Source organism: Heliangelus exortis, chromosome 22, assembly GCF_036169615.1.
Source record: "Heliangelus exortis chromosome 22, bHelExo1.hap1, whole genome shotgun sequence".
Lineage (NCBI taxonomy): Eukaryota > Metazoa > Chordata > Aves > Apodiformes > Trochilidae > Heliangelus > Heliangelus exortis.
In genome coordinates, this window is record NC_092443.1 from 5,400,716 (window position 1) to 5,425,497 (window position 24,782).

Below are 24,782 nucleotides of genomic sequence, written 5' to 3' on the forward strand. Positions count from 1 at the left end.
TCCCCTGCCCTCTGTCCTCTCAGGCTGGGCAGAATGTCCATCAGGAGGATGCACTGAGGTTTGTCCTGTCTGTGGCATAAAAGCTGTGAAGATTTCCTCTGCAAAAACATCAGAGACAGCTTTGAGGTCCACCACATTTATATCCAGTCTAACTTCAGCCTTCCCCTTGGAAGCCACTCTCTGGCAGTGTGGAGACAGCCTTGTCCCAAAGCTTCCTTGCCCCCAGGTGTGGGCAGACCTCTGGGCAGGACTCCAGCTCTGTAGCAGTGCCAGGGGCTCCTGGCACACATCTGGGCAGAGGCCCCCAGGTCACAAAGCTCTGTGGAGTGAGACTGGAGCTCTTACCCCTTCCCAGCACTGAAGACCTCTTAGGTTAGAGTTTTATGTAAGATCTGTCCATACAATGTGCTGACTCATTACTCCAGCTACTGAGTACTACTTCATTAGGAGTGGTTAATCCACACTGAAAATGAAGGCTCTAAAACTCTATGAAATGCCAAAACACATTTTTGCTTGCCTGCCCTTAATTTGCTTCCCTCATGTCTTTGCTGTGTGACTCACACTTTAATTAAATGATTGCTGCCCTCCTGACAAATTCCTAAGCTGCATTGCAAAGCACCAGCTCGTCAGAGCTTTTCAGGAGCACCAACACCTGCACATGAGCAAGATACCATCTTTATCCTTCCCCCCTGCCTTGGGAACAGCCAAGCTGATGGCTCTGACAGACTGCAAATAAAAAACTAAATGAATTCTGGTGAGGTTGAGGTTTCCTCCTGCAAGCAAGACACTGGCTGTGCCTGAGCCACCACTTCAGATGGGACAGGTACCCCACTGGCTTCAGGATACATCCTCAGTGTAAAAGCTTCATCCAAAATGCCCCATCCTCTTGGCAGGTGCTGATGGTGCTATCTGAAAGGAGAACAGGGAAAGTTTATCATCCTCTGGGACGTGCAGTCAACTCTTCTCACTCTCCATATTTTGGACAGATGTGGATATGTTGCCAGCACTGCTGCTCACACCACTCCCTGGGTTTCCTCTGTATAACATCCAGGAGTGCTCATTTTTTTTTCTGGTCTCCCTTGCCAGCACAGGTAACATTTCTGAGAGAATCCATTTTCAGCAGCATATGCAAATCCTGATTTGTGAGCACAATTACCTGTTTTGTATGCACAAAACTGATTCACTTGCACATTCTGTGGGCATCGCTTAAGAGACCTGCTGGAGAATCTGTCCCTCAGGGCCAAATGCTGGAAGAAACAGCCTCTGATTTTGGGCTGTCAGGCTTGCTGGAGCAGTGGCATAAATGAGATGGATAGCTACCTTGATTAGCAGGTGCAAATGTGTTGATTTTTTTTTTTTTTCCTCATCTACAAATCAGGCACTTCTCCATTGAGATTCCCTCCTTTGCATCCACAATTGATGGCACCCCCCAAAGCAGCAGGCACCAGCTTGTAAGGACCAAAAGAGATGTAGCAGTGAAGGGTCTTTTCTGGAAATTGACAGGAGGGAAAAATATCAAGGTTTCCATCACGTTACAAGTGGGGTAGTTTGTCACCAGATCCACAGCTGGTGTTCCTGTCTGAGTAGGGCAGGGGTCTTGTGGGCAGGAGAGAGATGAAAGTCATTTTTTACCAGAGGGGGTTTTAAAAGAGCAACTTGTTAAGGGGATTTGGAGGTTACAGAGCTGAGCATGCAAATCAGGAGATGACCAACCATGGTGAGGGTGTATTTGTGGTTATGAATGCAGGCATTTTCTCCAATAGTTCAATTTAATATCATGCAGCTATTGTGCACATCAAGTAGTATTTGTTTGTTCTTGTGTACTTCTGCTATTTTCGCTGTTGGAGGATCCTTGTGCCTTTATTGACTTAGACTTTTATAAGATGAGGTTCTGACTCTCTAAGGTATGTAGTTTAATAACTTGGTCAAAAAACATATAATATACGATTTCTTTTCACGTGGAGGCACAGCTTGCTTCGTGCACCAAGCAGGGCAGGAGGCAGTTAACTCCCAAGCTAATTTCGCTTGGGGCTAGAAGTGTTATACATAAATAGCAATCAAAATGCATGCCTTCAAGGGGGCTGAGTTAAGGTTATCTGTGCTGTCTTTACACTCTCATTTTCTGCCATTAGAGTGTTTAATCCTGCAGCTGCTAATGTTCTTGTAATAGTATTTCTGTGCTTGTCTAAAGATCCTGGAGAGTGGGGAAGAGGAATGAGCTCTGCTGAACAGGGCTACTTCTGGGCCTCTCGTTGGCTTGACTCATCCCACCAGCACTGGGGGTTTCTCACCTTGCCTTGGGCAGCTCTGGGCCAGCAGTCACCCCAGAAGATGTTACCTATGGCACTGTGGACCTTGGTCCACTCACAGGATCTCTCCCTGCTTCCTTGCATCAGCTGCACACGTGTGCCCAGGGGGAGCTGCTTTGGTGGCTGAGCAGATGATAATGAGAATAAAATCTGTGCAGAGTGTAAACCCAGACACAATCCCTGGACGTTAAGCTTGTGCTTAAGTGCTGTGATGGATCTGGGTGAAGAGGGGGACTTGCAGTGCAGGGAGAGGAAGGATAAGTGTCAAATTAACTGCAGATTTTCCCTCTGTACTCTGTGCCAGGTTGGCCAAGCAGGAACCACCTCTCCTGTCTTGTTCCCTGGTAGCTAAACTGCTTTTACTGAACTTGCACTTCTTGTCAGGATGAAGCAGAAACTCAGGTTTGGAAAGTGCCATCCCTGAAGGATGCTGCTAGCAGATAGTTTGGTATTTTATTGGCTTTATTTTGGCCAGGTCAAGTCACAACACGTGAATGTTCAAGATGCACAACCTGGAAAAAATCGCAATAGTTCTTGTGTTATTTAATGATTTTAGGAAAGAAAAGAGTGAAGGAGAAAGTAGGATGAGAAAAGCTGGAGGGATAGCTAGGGGAGGCTGGTCCCTCATACTCCAGGATGAAGATAACACCACGGGTAAAGGTGCTGCTGACATGAAGGAAATCCTGGAGACTGGCACTGCCAGGGGAGGGTTGATAGACCACAGGTTTTCTCCACTGGTGCCAAAGTGCCTCTGATTCCTTAAATAAAAATGTCAATGCCAGCAAAAAACATTTTCCCCAGGGGCACGGGGACTGCAGAAGCCCCTGCTGGGCAGGTGGACTGGGGGGAGCTGGCAGCAGCATCACCAGGGATCAGCTCTCTCCTTAGTGAGCCTAACAAGTAAGAAACACAGTGAAAATATAACATGAGACCTTCAGAGCTGAGCACCAGGCCCTGCTCTCAGAAAAACTGAGTGACCAGCCATCCTTCCTTTTCCTCTAACAGCTCAAAATTTGCTGTGGATTGATTATCTGACATGGTTTGTGGGTCAGGAATCTGAAGGAAGAGGAAAGGCTGTGCCTGCTGCACGTTGGCTGTGGGCAGGATGTGGGTTGGTGACTGTGGAAATAGGGTGTTTGTCACAGCAGTTTGTAGGTTCCTCATTCATTTGTCCTCCTGCAGCATCCAAATGCTGTGCAGGGACGTGTAGCACCTGTGGAAATTGCATCCAGCTTCAGGTGTGGTTATTTGTCAAACTTGGGGTTATTGGTCAACTCTGGCTTTAAGCTCAGGTGAATCCTACCTTGGCCCAAGTGTTGCTGCACAGGTAACCTCACTAATGTCAGAAGCACAGGATTTAGTAGCTCTGAACAAGAGCATTTTTAAATCTTTTTTTTTTTAATGACAAGTTGAAATTTTCTCTGCAGAAAATGCACCTACCCTAAAGAGAAATTAGGGATATGGGAGCCCCCATTGCTGCCACTCAAGAGATTTTACCCCAGGATTTCTAAGTCCATGCAGATTATCCTGGCTGGTTCAGCATCTTCCCTCACTCAGCATTGTGCCTGGAGAGGATGGGCACAGGCAGGAAATGATGGAGTAGCTCAGGGAGGCCAAAGGAAGGATGGGGAGGGAGCAAAAGCTCATTAAAACCTGCAGAAGCTTAGCAGGTTCTTCTAAGGATTTTTTGGAAGCTATACTAATTATTTGCTTGTAGGTCTAGATATAGAAATAGATCCTAAATCATCCAGCCTAGGAAGATGGAGTCTGTGCTCCTCCAGCAGGCTGCAATGCTCAGCCCATCTTGTGCTGGGAGAATTCCTATCCTATTTTTAAAACTCTGCCCAAAGCTTGCAGATCTCCTGGGCAAAGCTGGTTCCAAGTCGTCCTGGTTAAGGGGGGTGAGAGGGGAAAGTGGGGAGGGAAGTACCCGGGGTCTCCATGCCCAGTGTGGTTTTCCTGGAGTTCCACTTCTCTGCTGCCCCAGTTCTCCTCTCAGCTGGTGCCACCATTTGCCCTCTCACTTAGTGAAATAAACCTCCCAATAAACCTCCCAATGAAGCCTCAAGCACCGGCTGTAGCTGTTGAAACTCCAGGATTGGAGTCGATAAAAATCAATATTTCTGCAGGTTGATAGAGTTTCTCCTTCTGACACCAAACTGCTGGAGCAGTAAACAAACCGGAGGACAAAATAAACCCTCCAGCATGGTGGGAAAGGGATTCACTGCCCTGGCAGGACAAAATTAACCCTCCAGCATGGTGGGAAACGGGATTCACTACCCTGGCACCTCCAGCCATCAGTAAGGAGGGGGGTGGTGTTGGGGCTGTTTGATGCCAACCTCTGTAGGTGATTTTTCATTACTTCCTCTCATTTCTGCAGCAGGAGCTGAGCATGAGCTGGTGCCCCAAGACTCCCAGCTCTGCTTTGCAAGCACTTTGGGTTGTCTCTCATTTGCAGAGCATATATTTGTTATGTAATAAGCGCCAGGAATTAATGATCCGCGGCACGGCTGGGGAAACTTGCGTACTAAGCACCCAAGGAAAAAATAACTTTTCTTTTTCTTTTTTAAATCACTGATGGAGTCATTAGAACCGGTGTTGTCTTGCAACGAGACCGCCCCAGCCTCCGGGCACGGCTGAGCCGGGGCCAGCACTGCCGAATCTCTCCCGATTCTTTCCCTTTGGAGATGCAGTGTTCCTGCTGCTCCCCTTATGAATCATGAGGTTAGCAGCTTTTGACAGATCATAAATCAGTGCTTCCAAGTCGCTAGGACAAATCCCAGGACGTTTAATCTTTAATATTAGACGTGTTTAAGGCAGTGAATATTTCATGAAGGTGCTGTTGCCTTTTAGCACGTCATTAGCTGTCTCTTGCCCCCCCCCCCCCCCCTCTTTTTCCATATTTTGCTGTCTCCCCCTTTCCAGGCGTCTCTTCCTCAAAAAATCTCAGCAGCTGAACCACCCTCTCACTCCCTCCTGACAATAAAGCTCTTTACTGTAATCCCTGCGAGGCATTTTAAGAACTTGCTTAGTATCCTGATGAGCACACAGGTACCCACCAGTCTGCATTACTGCCAGGATGGGGGTACCCAACCCCCCCGCATCCTCCCCAGGTCTTCACCTCTGCTGATGTTTACTGCTCAGCCAAGCTGTTAGGAGATTGGGAGAGGAGGGGAAGGGGGGGTGGAAAAAAACATTGGCAGCAGCTTGTAACAGAAACTCCATGTGCAAATCCAATTAATCTTTTGATTTTGCTGTTTCTTGCTCCAGGTTATGTATTTCTACCAAACACAGAATCGATGTGGGCCAAGCTCAGTTGGGTTTCTGGTGTGGGAAATGTCTTTTCCTGCTGTCAGAAGGGTGTAACAGGGTGAGCCAGCAGGCAGAGAGTGAAGGGAAGCAGGACCCTGAAGCCAAGGGATGGGGGTATAGCACGAGCACTGCCTGTGGAGGGTGTAGGTCAGGGGTTTCTGTATCTTCCTGCAGGATACAGATCTCCCTGTCTCCTCCTCTGCTTCTCTGTCAGTGAGAGCTTCTCTTGGAGGTTTCAGAAATGTCCATGCTGCTCCAGATCCACAGTGGAGACCAGGAATGTCCTTATATGAGCTGAGATGGCTGGCAGGAGGGGAGAGCCTGGTGCCACAGTCACTCTCTTTTCTCTGGGGCAGAGAGGTCTCATCTTCCCCTCTTGTCTTTTAGGAGAGTGCAGCTGCCACGAAGGTTACGCCCCGGACCCCGTCCATCGCCACCTGTGTGTGCGCAGTGACTGGGGACACAGCGAAGGGTGAGTGGGGATGGGATGGTGCCTTCACTCTGACACTCTGAGGGGGCTGCTCTCCTCCCCACTGGCTACCAAAGACCCAGGACAAGGCTGTGCTGCTTTCCTGGCCCCATGACATGCCACAGCTGCTCTTTCTCTCTCTGCCTCCCAGGCCATGGCCCTACACAACGCTGGAGCGAGGATACGACTTGGTCACAGGAGAACAGGCACCAGAAAAGATCCTCAGGTGAGTGGAAGGAGTGTTTGGCTTGGACATTCAGGAAGAGAGTGTCAGTGAGGACATTCCAGTGGATGCTACATCTTGGTTACTCCCTGCTCTGTCTTGTTCTGGTGGTCGTTTACCTATGACAAACCTGAAAGTTTTGTCCATGTTCTGGAGAAGGGAAAGGGTTTCCCTCTCATCCTTTCAGCTGGACATGGCTCAGAAAAGTGAGGACACTGCACACATAAGCTATTCCTGGGTTAAAAGATCTCTACCATTCCCATATTCCCCCTGCCTCATCTCTAGCTATTTCTCTCTCATTTGGCTTTCAGGACAAGCCCAAATGTCTGACAAACACCATGATGCCAACACTGCTCTGGTTTCCAAGTGGGCAGATGAAATAGAGGACCACCATTCACTGTGGACGCTCTGTCCCTGTGTGACACATTTGTCCTTATTCCAGGTCCACCTACAGTTTGGGGCAAGGCCTGTGGCTGCCTGTCAGTAAGAGCTTCGTGGTGCCCCCTGTGGAGCTTTCTATCAATCCTCTCGCCAGCTGCAAGACAGATGTTCTGGTGACAGAAGATCCAGCAGATGTCAGGTAGGAAGCAGATTTCTCGTTTTCCTCATGCTTGAGTGATTACACTGCTCTTTAAATTGTTATTGAGGATGCAGTTATTTCTGTGGTGATGAGCTGGATTAATTTTATTCCAATAAGAAATCTGAGGTGATAGCTCCCCAGGCTCTTTTGGTCCTGATGGGTGTAGGCCAGGCCTGTGTATATCACTCTGGAGTCTGCCAGTCTAGTCAGGAAAATTATTGTGAACCTGTGGTGAGGCAGTTTTGAAGTGGCTTCTGTCTAGTGTTAGATTGCAGAGCTCACATCAGTGCATTTACCAGTATGGAGGTGCTGACATCTTTCAGAAACTCATACATTTATTGTGTCCACCCAGCCTTTGGGATTCTGCCATGGTGCTCATGAAAAGTCAAGGTCAGACGCTGGTGAAAATGTCATGTTCCTCGTCCAGTTATTATATGTAGAAGTTTGGTTGGTTTTCTTTTTTTTTTTTTTTCCTTCTTGAGTTTAGTAAATGCCTGGAGGTTTCTCTGGCTCCCCCATTTTGGCTGGCTTATATTTTAAGCAGATATTATTGGACTTGTGACAGTCTGGTTCAGAAGCAGGACCTAAGGGGACACTGCTGGGAGAATTGGCTTGGTAGTAGGAGAGGGAGAAGAGGCTGTTTCCTGAGAGAAGGGGCTGAGAGTTGACAGAGGGGACCCCCTTGGAAAAGGAGCCAGGCAGGATCCCTGTCCCTGTCCTCTGTGTCCCAGCTGGAAAAGGAGCAGCAGCCTCTGCCTTGGAGCAGAGTGGTGGAGGTGATTGTCCCCCTCTGCCTGGTTTACAAGAATTTCATACAAAATATATCCACCTCTCTCTCATTAAATTAAGATTGAGCATGTGACTGTTGGGTACCAGGGAGACTGTGTGATCCAGCCCTTCTTTCTCCCTCCTTCCTGCCTTCTCCCATTGACTCAAGACACAATTTTCTAACCTGCAAATTCTCGTTTGTGTTGTGAATCAATTTTCCTGGGCTCTAGCAGGAGCCTTATGTCCCCCAGCCACTTCTGCCTTGTCTTTTCCTGGAGCAATGGCACAGTGGCTTTTCATTTTTCTGTCCTGTCATCATGAGTCTTGGCAGGTGGATTGTTGGAGCAAGTGCCTACAAAGGCCATAGCAGAGCCAGGACTGGCATCCAAGAGGTCCTTATTTCAGATGTGATTTGTTGCTAATCAGTGCTTGTTTCCTTTCCTGCAAAAAGAGATGGATGGTACATATGTCACAGTTTGGCTGTCTTAGGAGCCTTGTTTTTCTTGTCTGCAGAAGACTACTGCTTTTCATTTAAGGAGGTGAAGGATTACCTTGTTGTATATTAACATTTTCCAAGTCAAAATGCCAGGAAAACATTATTTCTTGTCTTCTCACATCTTTGCTAGAATTACCTTAGCAAAAGCAGAGGCTGGGGAGCTTGCTTCTGCTCCAGTGCAGTAATTGTCTCTGGGCATTCACCCTCATGGAACAGGCTCAAGATGTACAAATGCCAGGCAGGAGAAGTTGGATTTCTGGCACAGAGGCTGTTACCTGCTCCTCCTGTAAATGGAACCTGAACTGAGAATCTCAGGTATAAATATTGGAATGACCCGGGTATAATAAGGAAGGCAAGCTCATGGTGCTTGTATTTTACATACAGGAGAAGCTAAATTATTAAAGCTTTAATAAACGTAATAATAAATATTTGATGTTGAATTATGGAAGGTTTCAGGGACAGAGTGAACACCAAAAAGTGATCTATTATTTCAACATTAGAGCTTAAACACTTCTCAAACAGGGATTAGGCTGCTAGCTCAGGGTCCCAAGCACCCTGGGGTGGGTGGAAACCAAGGTGAAACCACCTGAGTGGAGTGATGCAGAGGATCTAAAGCTGGGGCTGGTCAGGTTCACTGGAGGCAATGAGCCAGGAGGTTGCTGTGTTTGGACATCCCATTGACCAGTTTCAGAGAAACTCCTCTGAGGTTCTCTTGTGCTTTCACACAACAAGAAAGGTATTTTTAGAGCTGTTTGTCTTGCAGCCTCTTTGCTTTCTCCCTCTGGATTAAGACAAGTGTTGGTAGCTTCTCAAGGGAGCAGAAATGCAGCAGTTTTGGTGGCTCAGACATGGGGGTGATAACCTCTAATGTCAAACCTCTCATCAGAGGTGAACATTTGCTTTCATTTCTGCTGTTCAAACACAGCATCCCTCTGCATGGGGAAGAAGCTTTTCCCTGGGCTGTGGGACTGGGGTGACACTCCTGTCCCTCCATGCTGGCAGCTCCTGTGGGTGATCCTGCAGCAGCACTTTAGCTCTAATACAATTAAGTCCCCAAGCCAAGGGGCAGCTCCTGGGTTGTATGACACCAGCTGCAGCAGGGCTGCATCTCAGCCTCTGAAGTGCCCTGCAGCACTGTGATGGGAGCTCAGTCCTGTATTTTTCTTGTCTTTAATAATGAGCGTGCTGCATTCTGCCAGACCTTTCATTACTGTGACACCTTTTGGCTCTGAGATCACTTGTCTTGAAAAGTTTAATGGAGGGAAATTGCAGAAAACCTGGTTTAGAGAAAACAAGTGATGCAGTCTTTACATCTCTGAGGGTTAAAGGTTTCAACATGGCCTTGTGTTTTTATAAAGATGCTTGAGACTGTGGAAGGGACAGGAGGGGCTCTATTTTTTAGCAGCTCTCCAGAGAAATGCTGGTTTCTTGCTGGTTCTCTGTATACAGAGATCTCTCCTCTGTGTGTGTCACTGCTGAGGGGTGCAGCAAGCTGTCCTTGGTGGTGGGAGTGATGGACCCTCCTCTTGCTGCTGTAGCCAAATCATTAGAGAAACTTGCTATAGACAGGATCCAAAGGTCTACCTGCAAACATCCCACTGGAATGCTCCCAAACTGGGGACTGAGCTGGGGACAGAACTTTGCGTGCAGAACTCGGTGATTTTAGAGCTGTGCATCATAAATTCAACATGAGGTTGTTTAGAGTTAATGAAACTTCTCTGTATAATTTATCAGTAGCCATATTGAGCATCCCTTTCTCAACCCCCGAGTTTGATCCTCTGCACAATAATCATGTTAGTCACACATCTGGGATTGTGGCAACCATGCTACTGGTGACATCTTTGTTCATTTGATGATTTGATATTGGCCAGCAGCACTGTGAGCCTCTCCCAGCCCTGGATCCCAGGACATCCCCTGCCAGGACAAGAAATACCTCCCAGTCCCACCTTAGTTCACTGTTTTCAAGATTCCACTTTGTTTCCCCCTGCCAGTTGCTCCCATCCTTCTCTTTTATCTAAGCTTCTCCCATAACCTGGTGCTAAACACAGTAGCCCATGTTTAAAACAAACAATCAAATTACCATTTGGTGTTTAATGTTTCTGTTGGCCTTCCCTGAACACATTGCTATCTGTTTTTGACTCTTTAGGGAGGTACTGCTGGTCCTGTGGGACCAGGAATCACTATAATTTCAGCAGCAGATGCTGAGATGCCCTGAGATGCCCTGTGGATGCTCACAGGGAGGACCTGCACCCACAACCCCTGGGACCCACCACAGCCAGCACCCAGGATCCCTAAGAGGGGGATAATAAAAGCATCCCTGTGGGGGATGATAAAAGCATCCCTTGGGGTGCAGCTGGCTGCCTGGGATCAAGAGGGGAGGTGACCTGGGGGGCAAAGCACAGTGCTGGGGAACACCTGGTGGTCCTGGTTCACTGTGCCACCTGTGCTGTGGAAAAGTTGATAATTTCTGGTGAACAGGCATAAATCAGAGGCGCTGAGCCTCAGCTGCTGCCTGACATGACATATAGCTCTATCATTATGGCAACCATAGAAACAAATAAAAGCCTTGCCTTCGCTTGACAAGCCTTTGAGATGTCCTGATGGAGAGACAAGTGTTCAGGGGCAGAATGAATTCTCTTGAACTCGCTGTCGATTCATCTTCGTTTTGCTCCCAAGTGAGCCCCTTTGCTCTGTGAATTCTTTACCAAAGTACAATCAACCTTTTTTTTTCTTTTTTATTTGTTTGCTATTTCATTTTCAGTTCTCGTGGCAGCAGAGAGCTCAGCTCCCCAGCTCAGCTTCTGCATGTGTCCCTCCTCGTGTTGAGGACAGGAGCTGGACTTTTGCTCCTGGCCAGTGGCTTTCTCTGGCTCAGCTGTACCATTCCCTTGCCCCAGGCTTCCAAGGGTTTTTCATTGGTTTCTCAGTGCAGGATTTATTTTTCAGGTGTGATTTTTATTATTTCTTTTTGCAGGGGTTTTGCAGTGATTTAGGAACTCATGATTTTGCAAGTAGGTGCTGAGCACTGTAGTGTGAAGTTCCCTGGGACCAGAGCCCGATGAGGATGAAAAACAAAATGGATGAGAAAGGCAAAGGGACTCTGTGCCAGGAGAGAGGCAACAGCTTTGGTGAGGCCACAAGGTAGCTCACAGGCAGGAGCTGGCAGAGGGTTCCCTGCCAGTTCTTCCTTCTGTTTGATGCAGGCAGTGCCATGGGAACTTGATCTTTTTCCCCCCTTTTCTGCCTCCTGCCCTGCTGCTGGAGGGACCCTGAGCCAAGAGGCTGGGGGAGAGGGGAAGCTGCTTTTTCAGGCTGTTCCTCAGCAGGAACCCAGGGAACTTTCTGCAGAGCTTTTGGCTCTGTTGTTGCCAATAAAGTGACCCCAAGTGGCTGGTCCCATGATGAATGGATGGCTTCACATGAGGGAGCAAATTGATCATTGCATCACCAGGCACACCTTGCTCATTTCTGCAAGGAGGGCAATTCATTACCCTGCATATCATCCCTGCAGATAATGTCCTCACTGCTCTTATCACCCTAACATGCCATCATCTTGCAGAAGGTGGTGCAGAAGCAGCTTGCAGTGCTTAACACCAGGATAAAGGCAGCTTTTGGCTCATCCTTGGGAGAGAAAAGACAGGTGCTTTACATACAGGCAACCACAGACCCCTGCATCTGTCAATTTAGCATTGTCTTGGCTGTTTACTGAGATTTTTCCTGCTCCCTGCCTCCCACTTTGATTTATGAGGGCAGCTTAGGAGGTTCAGGTACATCTCACTTGGCCTACAGGGTGACTAAATGGAGATGTAACCTTGCAGCAGCCACTGAAGAGTGTGAGCAGCAAAACTAGAGAGGAATTACAGGAGTGGTGTGGTGGGAGAATAGGGGAAGAGAGGAAAGGGGTACAAAAAACCCCAAAACTTGAGTGAAATCACCTAGAGAGTGTTGAGAGTAGGTCTGAATTGGGAGGAACCTCTGGGAGGGTACAGGGACCTCAGTGACCTTGACTTGTCTCTTCCTGGTCCTTCACCAGCCATGGAATCTTTCAGGCCCAGAAGGAGGATATTTCAACCCTCCTTCTGGGGGGGGTTTAATAATTACTGCTACAGTAATGCTGAGTTTCTCTCTTTGTGCTCCCTTCCTTAGTGCAATCCTGCTACACTTTTGAGGTTTTGGTGCTGAGCCATAAAACTGCACAGAAAACCTCTTAGGGGTAGGGGATGTAAATTTGGACCTGGCTTGTAGGCAAATCCATTGCAGGGAGCACCAGCAATAGCTCCAAGTTTGGCAGCTGAGCAATTGCTGTTTCTCTTGTCCATGGAGCTGCAGAGCCCAGGAAGGAAAAGCAACTGAAGGAGTGAACAGATTTTGTTTATATATTTATTGAAACAATTAAAATACTCCAGCACCTGCCAAATATGCAAATACTGTCTCACACCCAGAATTCTTCCCTTTATTGTATCTGGGATCTCCTATTGCAGAGGAGGGTTTGGCATTGGGCTCTAGCTGCCCTGTACAGCAGACGGGCTGCTGGAGCTGAGTGGCCATCCATCCAGCTGCTTGGAGCAGGATCCATGGAGTAACAGGATCCATGGGAAGGAGGATCCATGGTATAACAGGATCTGTGGGTAGCAGGATCCTGCTGGCACTGAGACAAGCAGTGAATGAAGTACGTTTGGAGGGGAAGGCAGGGGCTCTGAACCACTATGCTGCTGTGTGAGCCTAGCAGAAAGGTGCAAAGTGATTAAATTAGACCTTGAGTTTCTTCAGTGGAAGGAGTTCTTCCTTCCCTGTTTGATGGTGTTCTTTGTTTTTATGTCTCTGCCATTTCATTCTATTAAATGTGGACCAGGGTGTGTTTTGGAGCTGCCTTTCCAGAGGGCAGTCCCATGGTCTCTCTGTTTATCCAGTCTGTTTGTACAGTTTTCCAGGAATTATGATTTGGTTTGGTTTTGGTTTTTTTTTTTAAGCACATCTGAATTTCATAACCTTTGCCTTTACATGCAGGACGTGGGAGATGGGACTGAGCAGTTCAAGGGTGGCTGTGTGGCAGGATGGTGCTGGGATGGCAGGGGCCTGTGCCAGAACCTCTGCTCTCCTCCTCTTTCCCTTCCTCCTCACCCTCCTATGCTGTGGTGCTTTTAGAATAGATCAGGTCACTGGGGGTGGACACAGAAGTGCCAGGAGAGTGCTGTGGGGTTGGTTTGTAGTGCAGATACCTGAGTCTCACAGAAGCAGAGTGTCTGGGGTCAGCTCTGCCCTCTCCCTTTTAAAAGCAAATTGACCCGTGGTGCCTTCCCCCGGTGCCAGGCAAACTTTGTGCCTGCCTGGACAGTGGGCTGGGGCTTGGAGCTGCACTCATGGGTCACAGGGGACAGGAGAGGGACACTGGAGGAATGAGGATGATGATAACAGCAGGAGGAACAGGATTTCCTGGGCACCTGGGGAAGGATGCTTTGAATCCTGCCCCTCTCACTCAGGCCTGAACACAGCAATATTGTCCTTAAGACCCAGGGCTGGGTGGGATAATGGTCCCAATCCTGTCTGGATGGACATTTCTCCTTCAGCTTAGCTGTGACATCGGGCTGGTGGTCCTGAGTGGAGCAGTGACAACGACAATGGGTTAATACCTTCCTTCTGCTGTTTCTTAATGTGGCAGAAAGAGCTGGCACCATCCACCACCCAATTCTGATGAGATTTCAGTTGCCTTAAACTTGTCCAATGCAGATCGTGTCTGCCCCTCCTTTCTGGTTTTTATCTCCCATAACTACTGTTGGATCACTTCATCCAAAGGACAAAATTAATAAAATTCAGCTGAGCTGAAACCTTCCTGGGAGCACGCCAGGGACCTGCGGCAGGCTCCGCATCTGGCACAGGGAGGAGGAATCATCTCAGTGGAAACAATGGGAACAGAGGTGGAAACGGGCAGGGGAGCTTTGTCCTTCTGCTTTAAGGACACCAAGAGAAGATGCTGTCCCTCTTGGAGAAGACAGACCCCTGCGTTTATTTTTTTGTGGGTTTTTTATTTTTCCTCGATGCACGGGCAGCCTGGGCTGGGCACAGGGGCAGCTGCTGTCACAGCTGGTGAACCAGGATGGCCAAGCTCTCTGAAGACAAATGAAATTAATTAGTTTTGGCTTCTGCTCCTGTGTAGCCAGGGTGATGTTTCCATCAGCTCTGGTGGACTCAGCACAGTGCCCCACAACTGTGGCTCCTTCCTCTGTGGGATTTGTTCTGTTCCCCAGATGTTACTCCAGCTTTTGGGGTGATTTTTTTAGGGCAAAATGTCCTCTGTCCCTCTTCTTGGCCTGAGGGCAGCCAAGGGAGGCATCTGTGCAGATCTTTTTAGGGAGCTCAGAGTAACTGCTGGTGCCCTACTGACCCTTCTCATTCCATGCAGTTTCCAGATGCAGGAGTGATGTTCTCCCTGGTCCCCTGACCTCCAGGCAAAGAAGCAAAAGCAGCCTAAAATGAGGTTAGAGGGACAGTAAATCTCTGGTTTAAAAACCAGATTAAACCATGGTTTTAAAACAGCATCAGCATTGCACAGTGCAGGGCTCAGTATAAAACATCTCACATTTCCCATTGGCTCAGAAAACCTCCCCCTGCTCCACTGCAGCCTGATCAGACTGCATCAGCTCCAATTCACCTGCTCTTTGCCTCCAGGTTTTGCATCACTGCTGCTTTGTGTCTCTTTATTTGTTGCTTATTCAGCTTCTCCATTTCTGCTTTAGATACTTCTGAGTACCTGCCAGGTCTTCCTCTGGTCTCCCCAGATCTGGTTTCTGGTTATAGACTCAAAAGGAAAAACTTCCTCAACTTTTTCCTGCTGCCCCATGTTTAAAGCCCAGAGGTCCTGGGGGCAGTGATGCTTTCCTGGGCACTACACTGGGTTGTGTTAAGCAGAATGTTGTTTTAAGGGACTAAGTCAAAGAGTGGTGCAAAGCTGGAGAGGTTTGGAAGGGAGGCTGAGGAACAAGCAGGGGGAAAAAAAAATGAAGGAAAATTAGGTGAAGCCTTGTAAAAAACTAATCCCATCTTGGGAATTGCTCTGCTTTCACTGCCTGAAAAATTACTGTGCCATAATCAATTCAGGTCTAGACATTTCCTGCAGTGTTTTTGATATAATGAGGTGCTATTGGCTGCAACCAAGTGCCTTTTATCAAAACACAGATGGGTGCAGTTAGGGACCCAGTGATGTGCTGTGCCACAGGCAGCACTGGGAGGGAAGGATGGGGACAAGGGGGTTGGTGAACCACAGGGTCTGTACATAATTTATCTTGCTCATGTTTCTCCTCCTCTGGAGGAAATGAAGGTGACTGGTATTGAGCAGTGGCAGGCAAGGGGGTGAAGAACCCCAGTTGCACATAGGGCAGGTTCAGGTCTGTTGGGATTCTGGCAGGGGGGGTTTTGGGGCAGAACGTTTTCATGGGTCCTGTAAACAGGAGGTCTGAGCATTGCACACAAGGGTTTGCCCCAAACACCACAAACCAGCTCATTCAGTGCTGGCCAATGTTGTTTCACCTTGGATGTAGGGAAAAGTGGCTCAGGCTGGAGCAGTGTCTGCAGTGAACCCAGCAGAACCCAGCACACAATTAAACACCACCTAATACTTCCCTGCTACTGCAGAGGACTTACAGTGACATAAATGAAGAAGCTGAGAGTAAGGGTGGGATACTGTGTAAATATGCACTGAGCTTTTGCAGTGAGAAGTCTCTTTATTCAGTTCAGTCCACATTTCCTTTTTTTTTTTTTTTCAGTAGGTGCTTATTAAACACAGATGGACCAGAAAAGGAGACATTGGCTCTGAAATATTGGTTCTCTGGAGCTGGACACAGTTTGGGGTTACTGCTGGTGTTGTGGGTGATTCAATAAATATTCCTAGGGGTGAATATGTTGCTTATAACTCTCCATGCCAGATGTGATCTACATGTGTAACAGGTCACTGATGTGTGTGTTTGGGCTCATCTACCCAGGTGGATGCTGTGGAGCAGCTATTCTGCACTCTGTCCCTGCCCTGAGGGGACAGGGCTTGCAGAGAGTTGAGAGCATCCCCACAGGTGTTCCAGCCCCACCTCATCTTTCATAGAATCATTCAGGAAAAAACCTGTAAGATCTTCCTGCTCTCTGGCTCAGCCAAGCCCCATGCCCCAGGGTTTTCACCTGCAGAAGTGGACAAGGTGCTGCTGCAGGGCTGCTCTGGCAGGAGATGCAGGAGATGACCTGGTCACAGAAGGCAGAGGAGAACACACCTGGGGGGAGGGCTGGGACCCTGAAACCTTCATGGCTCAGTGGAATGGTTTCTGTGTGCTGCTCCTTGCTTCTAGGAGCTGAAGCAGGGATAGATGTGTTCATCTTTTAATCACATCTGAGTGCCTGCAACCTCTCCCTGAGGTCACAGCTCCCTGCCTGCTCCCTCTTGCTCTCTGAGCTGGGCAGTGAGGCAGTGGGGGTCTGGGTGGGGACAGTATTCCTGTCCTGTGTCTGGGAGACTTTGCTGCCAAACTCCTCTCATCCTCTGACGAGAGCACAAGTGCAAATACTAAATAGGATCAATCCCCAAAGGATTTGAAAAATGGTACTGAAAGTTCCTTGATGCATCTCCCAGTACTACTCAAAGGCTGGGTGGTTTGGTTTTTTTTTTGTGTGTGTGTGTGTGGTTTTTTTAATTTTATTTTTATTGTTTTTCTGTAGGGTCTTTAAGCCACCTCCAGCTTTATGTCAATCCTTAAATCCTTATCCACAGCCCCTTGGCTTATCATTTCCCCTCATCACTCTTATCAGGTCATCTGCTGAAGTCCAAGAGGATCAGGCATTTCCCTTTCCTTAAAAAAAATACTAGAAATTCTCACAGAAAGATAAGGAGTGAATCTGATACACTTCTGAGCCAGCAGGTAGGCACAGAGAGAGGGCATAAATTCCAGCATGTCTGGCAGGAGCTGACAACCCCTCACTGCCTGTCCTGCTTGGGTGCAGCTCTCATCTGTTGATGCCTGTCCATGGGGGTTATCCCTGGAAGGATGTTCCAGGTCTCCCCCAGCTCCATGAGCTGTGCAAGCAACCATTGGCATAACCAAGAACCTCCTGAGCTTCAACCAGCTCCAAGCCCTCCTTGGCTCAACCCATCCCAAAGGTCTCTGGTCCCTGCTGTGTGCCTCCCAGCACAGAGACCCCAACCCTTCCTGGGGAAGAGGGATTCCTGCCTTCTCTCAGGGATGGAATCAATACCAAAGGCCTCCATTTATATTCCAGGAATGGCAGAGAAGATTGACTGCCTCATTAGCAGGCATCGTGTGAAACTCTGACAATAATTAACAACTCAACGTTCTTATTTGCTGGCCTATCACAGAAGTATTCAATCAAAAATGTAATTTGCTGAACGCTCCCATTTACCATAAAGAGAATATTCCTTCAAAGTTTTAAATAGACTAATTAAAAGGGAAGAAATACAGGGGAAAAATTTATTAACAGTATAGTTTTAATGGGAAATTACTGGAGCGTATTAATAATGCAATAACCATTTTTAACAGCTGTCTGTCAGTTTGTGGGCCGGGGTAATTAAATTAGTCACTAAAGGGTTAGTCAAATTAGATGTTGGAGAGCAGGGCTAACGAAGGCTCATCAGGCTTAATGCTCTGGCAGACAAAGGAGGATGAGATCCTAAAGGAGGATGAGGTGCTGATGTCCATGGCAGGGTCCCTCCAAGGTCCCCAGAGATGTGATACAAGGGAAGCCCCAGGTCTCTTCACTGATGTCTCATGTCTCCTCACCTTGGTTTAGATGGACCCCACCATGGTGGGTGATGTGAGGAGTGGCAAAGTGATGTGAGAAATACATGTTGGTAAAAGCTGGGTCACCTCCAGGAAAATAAAAAGAAAGAGTCTTATCTGAGCATGAGCATGGCCCGGGATGGCCCCTGTGATGTCTGCTTCAGCCTCATGCTGCTTGGGTTTTTAATCTCTGAGATCCCACAGGCAGCTGTGCAGGGGATTTTTTGGAAGTTGCATTCAAGGCTTTTATATTCTGCAGGTTTCAGGTTTGTTTTTCCCCCTTCTTCCACCCTTTTGCCCCTCTTGAAATGAGTAGAAGTTAATTTTGGATGCTCTTGAGCCTGAAAATGCCTCTTTCTTGCCTCCAACCTATTAAAAAATGTATTTACAGCTCCATAAAGCAAAGCCAGCTGTCAAAGTATCATCCTGCTGGCTCCCATGTGTTCAGGGCAGAGAATGAGGGTTTGAAGAGGTACTTACTTGGGTGATCACAGTGAAGATTTTAAGCCAAAAAGGAAAGTTTTTTGGCTGAAAAAAAAATACTGTGTCCAGGGACTTGTTGCTGGGAAGCATGGAGTTGGGGCACTTGGGGTGCTTGTGTTTCCTTTCCTCTCCTGGTCCATAAATCAGGATGGGGATACTGGTCTCTGGCTTTGAGTGGGAAAGAATTAGTCCTTTCAGTGTGTGGTTTTGTTTGTTTGGGTTCGGGTTTTTTTGGGTTTTTTTTTGAGATTTGGCACGTATTTTCTGTTTTGTGTTGATCAATTAAGACCTTTTCTATAGTATCCTCATGTGGAAAAATAAACTGACATGAAGCAGTAACAAAAACCCAGAGAAAAACCCTCACCAGTCAAGAGGTATCAGACAACGTGGTGGCTGGAGGGTTTGGAGGGCTTTGAGAAACTGTGGCCTAAATCCTGTAGAGTAAGGACATAAATTTCCATATTTTGGCTAAATGTCTGGGCTTTTCTGGGCAATTTTCTTGCTCTGATTTTACAAAGAAGCACTGTCAAGATCTGAAAGTGATAGAAGTGATGGCAAAGGCTGCATATTCCCCCGAGATGTTTCAATTTTCATGAATCAATGGGGTGGGATTTTTTTGCATAATTCTTTCTCCTATCACCTCTGTTTTAAATTTAAGTCAACTCCAGAGTCAGCCCTACCTGCCTGAAGTGCTCGGGACTTTCTGCTCCTCTTTTTATATCATTAAGATAGATGTAAAGCTAGCAGTTGCCTGAACTGGGTGATTCTGGGGGGAGATCATGTCCTTCCTGGCCCCTAGGAGGCAAATAAATACCCTGTGAAGGCTGCTGGGGTTCAGCTCTTGGCTCTTTAAATCGCTCCAACAGGAAAATCCCAAAGGAAGGGAATCAGCGGAACACATCAATCCCACTAAAACACCTCATATCCCAAAAACTGACATAAAAATTGTTTTCTGCTCATATTGCAGGGATGTGAGTGGCCAGGCTGGGCGCTGGGGTGCAGGCAAGCCCTCCTCTTTCTCATATGCTGGAGAATTACAAGCCATGTAGATTATTTTAATGGCCTTATTACTTCCAACTACGCCTCTACCATCTGTTCCTCCCCAATTACAGATGCAAAAACCCAGTGTGTTTTCTCCATTTCAGCAGTAGAGAATGAAATATAAGCATTGTAAAAGGGTGTATATTCTTCCAACAATGTTGCTGGCACCTGTGATATTTTGCTCAGGCTCCTGACCTGCCTGGGGCAGGAGGTTCCCTCTGCTTCCTCCACACCTCTCCAAGCTGATGCCAAGATCTGTGGTGGCCAAGGGAGCTGTTGAGAAAAAGAAGAGGCTGGTGGGCTACATGGTTTGTCCAAGCTGTGTGGGGCAGCTGAATTATTAATGCTGACCATGTGTCTAAGTGCTACAAAACTCAACAAGAACCTTTTACTTCTGGCACAGCGATAAACAGGATTGAGGCACGGGGGGAGGGAGAGAATTTAAGAGAGGACATCAAAGACTGGATTCCATTGAGTAAATCATGCCATTGCTTCAGTAAAAGAGCCCCTAAATGTTTTATTAGGGATTTTCAACAACTACCAAAATTAAGATGGAAGGGATGAATTATTAAAAAATAGATTAACTAAACTAGGCTCTGAATTAAACATGAAAAATACGTGTCAGGAACAGTGTGGCCAGTGTGTGCTTCAGGCATCTGAGTCCTGCAGCTGGGCATGGAGAGGGGGAGAGGCTGTGCTGAGAGGATGGAGAGCAACAAGCTGCTCTGCTGGGCTGGGATTGCTTTCCCAGGGCACAGAAAGGCTGGCTGCAGGGTTGGGAAAGCAGAGTACAAGGTCCTGGGTAGGGATCAGAGGAGAGGACTTCTGCCTCAGAGAGATGCAGGCTGGGTGCTTGAGATGGAGCAGAGGAAGTAATTTTGACCTTCTGTTAAATAATGCAGGAAATATAGGTACAAAAAGGTACTTGCCTGAAGTAGTTGAGCCAAGAACTGAACTTTTGCTGTGTGCTAGTCTGATGTTATCAACTCAAAACCATCCATTGCAGGAGAGGGACTCAGCTTACCTCCAGCTTAGGGCATGGGGTTGTAGCTGGGGCCTCTGGATCTGCTGCTCTGGGTTGATGCTCCCAGCAGGGTAAGGAGGGCTTGCAGGGGTGGTGGGTGGGTGAAGGGTTCTCCCACAGTCCCTCCCAGGACCTGGGAGGATGGGCATATGGTTTAGGTAGTGCCAAGAGCTGGGAACAGCTGGTGCTGTCACTGTCAGGTCTGTCTGAGCCTCTGCATAGCCCTGGCACACTGTTCAGCTTTCAGTGATTTCCATGTCTTGTGATATGTTTCTCCCACCTGCCAAATAGAGACAATATTTTAAACACTGTTTCAAGTGGCTGTGTGATCTGAGGGTGTTGTTGAGGTACCCTTGCAGTATTCTCTGTCCTGATGTGCATACAGGGCTACAGCAGTCCCTAAAGGTAAAGCACAGGCAAGAACGGGAGGTGAAGGGATTCTGGTGCCTCTGATTTGTTTAGTTCCAGCCCCCAGGAGGGTGGGAGAATCATCTCCTGGTGCTAAATATAAAATGTGGTGGAACTTCTATTTGTTCTCCCTCTCTTTCTTCTTCCCCAATGTGTTCAAAGCTCTTACATGTGAATGCCAGCAGTAGCAGAGCTGCTGGGAACAATTCACAGTGTGTAGAACAGCACTGCTGTAAGATGGAACGAGTCAGGGCTTCATTCATAATGACAATAAACCACTATTTTGCAGTTCTCTGATGCTTTTCATCTTCACACCTCAAAGGAGCATTAATTAACTGCATGTTAGGGTGAGAAGTAGGGAGCTGGTGTCCCTGGTTTGCAGTCTGGAACACAGGCACAACCTGTGTGTTGTTCACAGTCGTGTGGTTCCCCAGCCCAGTCTGCAGCTGGTCCCAGCTTCTGCTTGGGGCTTTTTCATGGAAATGCTCTCTGCTCATCTCCTGTGGCCCAGCAGCCCCACAGGAGTTTTCAGGTCACCTTCATTTCTTTAAACTGAGTTTGTATTTGGATAGATAGAGGTACATGTTGCTGGAGTCACATTTGAGGCTTTTCATGTGAATTTGGACAAATGCTGAAAGCAAGTGCATTGCCTGTGGTAGTGTTTCAGCTTTGTGGTGCTCCTTCCATTGAGAGAAAAACTTGGAGAAATAAGTTCAGCTCAAGTTTTGCTATGATCCCTATTTTTTACAAATAAGCATGGAGAAGCCTGGATGAAATAGAAAAAAATACAACTGTTTTCTTGATTTTAGAAATCCCCAGGTTTGCCTCTCCAGTGAGCTTTGCCTCCAAAATACTCCTTGACTCTGTCCAAGAATCACATTTGCAGAGCCTTGCTTCTGCTGCTGCTTATTGGTGAAACAATCAAAGGTTTGGCCCATGTGTATGTGATGAAAGAGTCCTGGCCTGTGTTTTGAGATTTGACTGAGAGGCTTTGAGTAATCTCTTGTTGCATCCAGCATGGGGTCAGTGCAGCTGTGGTGTCAGGCTGAGAGGTGACCCCATGAAGAGGAGCAGGATGCACACTGCAGGAGGTGTTGGGGAGGGATCAGTCCTCCCTTGTCCCCCTTCTCCATCCACTCTGGTGGAGGCTTCTGGCACCCATCAGATCTTCACCCGTGGCTCCTTGCCCTGGCAGAGGCAGTCAGTGGGGTTCATGGAGGGACACATCTCTGCATGTCTGTCTGTGGTGCCTTCTAGAGGAAGCAAAATGTATTCTGGGCATCTTCCTCAGTGCCTCAGAGCAGACCTTGGATTAGTGTGGAAGCCACTCCATTTTATCTTCTTAATTAAGACAGACACTAAAATAAATGCAGCGAGTGAAATGTGATGGGCAGGAGACAAGAGGATGGTCCTACAGTGTGCAAATTCTTGTCTTGTCTTTCCCCAACCTCCTCCTTCCCTCCTGTCAGCAGTCTCCTACTGCTAAATGTGCAGCTGAAGAGCAGGTTCCCAGGTAAACTTGCCCCTGATAGGTTTTGACAGCTCTGATCAGGCATGGGAGCATCCTGAGTGATGACCATACCCCAAACTCCTGTGAAGTGCTGAATTCAAATTGAATATCCTTCCCTGTGACACTGGCAGCTGAAACAAACCTGATGGCTGAGATGTGACTGGCCCAAGGGGAGGGATGATCCCAACCCGTGTGCTCCTGCCTGCAGCTCCCATCACTGCCCATGGGCTTGGGCCCTGATGCATCCCTTGCAACCTCTGCCATAGCTCAAGTCATCTAAACACCTGTGATGTGGGGCACTTAGTGCTAAAGATTGAGCTCAGGGAAAAATCTGCTGGGAGGTGTAATCTCTTCTGCCTTTAATAAATGCATATGTTCTTTGTGTTGTGCTTAATAATGCAGTAGCATTGAGGTTGACAGTTGCACGGAGTCTGGGATGCTTGGCATCAGAATTAAACTTCCAGATCAGTGTGTTTGTGTCTAAGGGTGGTGCTGCCATTGACTGAATGCATTGACTGAATTCATCTGCCCTTTAGAGGTGCTTCAGATCATGAGTTATTGCTGTGAGAGAGGAGGCTTGTGAATATAAAAACAAGCCAACGAAATAAGGAGGTAGATCTTCCCAAGTGATCTCCTTTGGAAACCTGAGTCTGGGACCAGGCAGCACCCCTGGGAGTCAGCTCTGCACCACCACCCCCCCACCCCTGCCCAGCAGATCTAAAGGAGGGCAGTGACCATGACAAGAGGCTAAAAGATGGGACAGCACAGCAAGGACAGTGAATCCTGTTGCAGGCTCTGGGATTTTGGCATCTTACATGTGTTGTGTTTTATGATTGATCTGAGGTGTCTAACACAGTGCAAAGAGGTTGGGTTGTTTTTTTTTTTCTGTAGTTGAGGCTTTCTGCCTCTCTCCTAAAGAGTGGTCTTGCTCTCTAATGCTATGGGTGCACTCAAAACCTTTCCTCAGGAAGGCCAGTGACAGGCTCCTTCTTTCTCTGGAATCCATTGCAGGTAATTTAAAGGACCATGGGCTGGGACTGATGTGACAGGACTAAGGAGTGGCTTAGATCTTCCCTAGATCTCTGTCTAAGGCAGTCACTGAGATCTGGTCTGGGGAGGTCAGGGCACCAAGAAGCCCTTGTGTCAGTCCCTGATCACCTCAGGGCAGGGTGACCATCCCCAGAATTGACCCAATCTCACCTGGTGAGTTTGGAGGAGCCCAGAGTGCCCAGGCAGATGTGTATCTGGGGTTACCATGGGATGGGGGAGCCAGATCCCATCCTCCACAGCTGAGACCTCAGGAAGGGTTGGTCTGGGCACCTCTGGACCAGCAGCACTCAGGTCTCAGCACACTGTAAGCTGTGCACCCACTCCAGGCAAATGCCATTGGCAGCAGCAGATGCTCAGTTGCAGGCACACAATCCCCCATCATCTTGTCAAGACTTGGGTCCAAATTCTTCTGTTTTAAGCACATCAGAGCCAGTCCCACAACATAGCCCCAAGCTTCAGTGGAGCTGGGTTCCTGCCTCCCAGCACTGAGCCCCCAAGTGAAAGGTCCTTACATGAGGACATGTGCCTTGCTTCAGCCTTTCTGCCTTTAACCCTCTCTCTTCTTCAGGTAAATGATGATGTTCCCTCTTCCACATTCAACTCCCTGCTCAATTTATCTTGTTTATTGACTCAAGCAGAAAGTCAATGTTTTCTTCATCTGCCATTTGCTTCGATGGCAGACAGTTTGGTTCAGCAGGAACAAAAATGGATGCAACAGAGTTCAGGGGGAGGAGTTTTCCCCCCCTTTTTTTTTCTTTTTTTTTTTTTTTTTTTTTTTCCCTTTTTAAAATGGTAATTATCCTTTTGCTTCTGAACATACCTGGCCCTGGACACAGCTTGGCAGCCTTCACTATATGATATGGCTGCAGGCAAGGCTAAAAATGTCCAGCACTTACCTTGCAAAGCAGCAAGCCAGGAGGAAGCCTGTGGGTCAGCTCATTACGGGCAGGCACTGCTGCAGCCAGGGCTGTCTGCTCCCTCCTGAGGGATGCTGTTTGTTTGTGAAACATTGTCCTCTGGGGATTTCTTGTGCATTTGAAGCTCTGTTACTCCCTCAAAAGTCTGAAGGTGATGTTTTGCAGCCATTTCCTGGATCAGAGGTTTCCAGACACCACCTCGGGGGCTCCCGGGGTCTGTAGTGTGTGATGGGGATGTAAGAGGGGATGGTCAGGGCTTGCTCACCTCTCTGCTGGGGTGTTTGTAAGACTGCAAATCAGGAAGGGTTCACTGAAGTGTGTTGAGGAGAGCTGTCTCACCCCAGGTCTAAATACAGCTTCTGCCCCAAAGAGTTGGTAAGTTGGGGACAGAATAAGGCAGCTTTAAGGTCAATCCAGGCAGT

General features: G+C 47.8%; 1 protein-coding gene across 1 annotated transcript in view; it reads left to right on the plus strand.

Annotated features, from left to right (window-relative positions):
- ASTN2 (astrotactin 2) overlaps window positions 1-24,782 on the plus strand; it is a 319,778-nt gene that overhangs the window by 132,031 nt on the left and 162,965 nt on the right. The window contains exons 8-10 of the mRNA XM_071766590.1: window positions 6,009-6,093; window positions 6,242-6,316; window positions 6,756-6,893. Of these exons, the coding sequence (XP_071622691.1) occupies window positions 6,009-6,093; window positions 6,242-6,316; window positions 6,756-6,893 (298 nt within the window). The remainder of the gene's footprint in view (window positions 1-6,008; window positions 6,094-6,241; window positions 6,317-6,755; window positions 6,894-24,782) is intronic.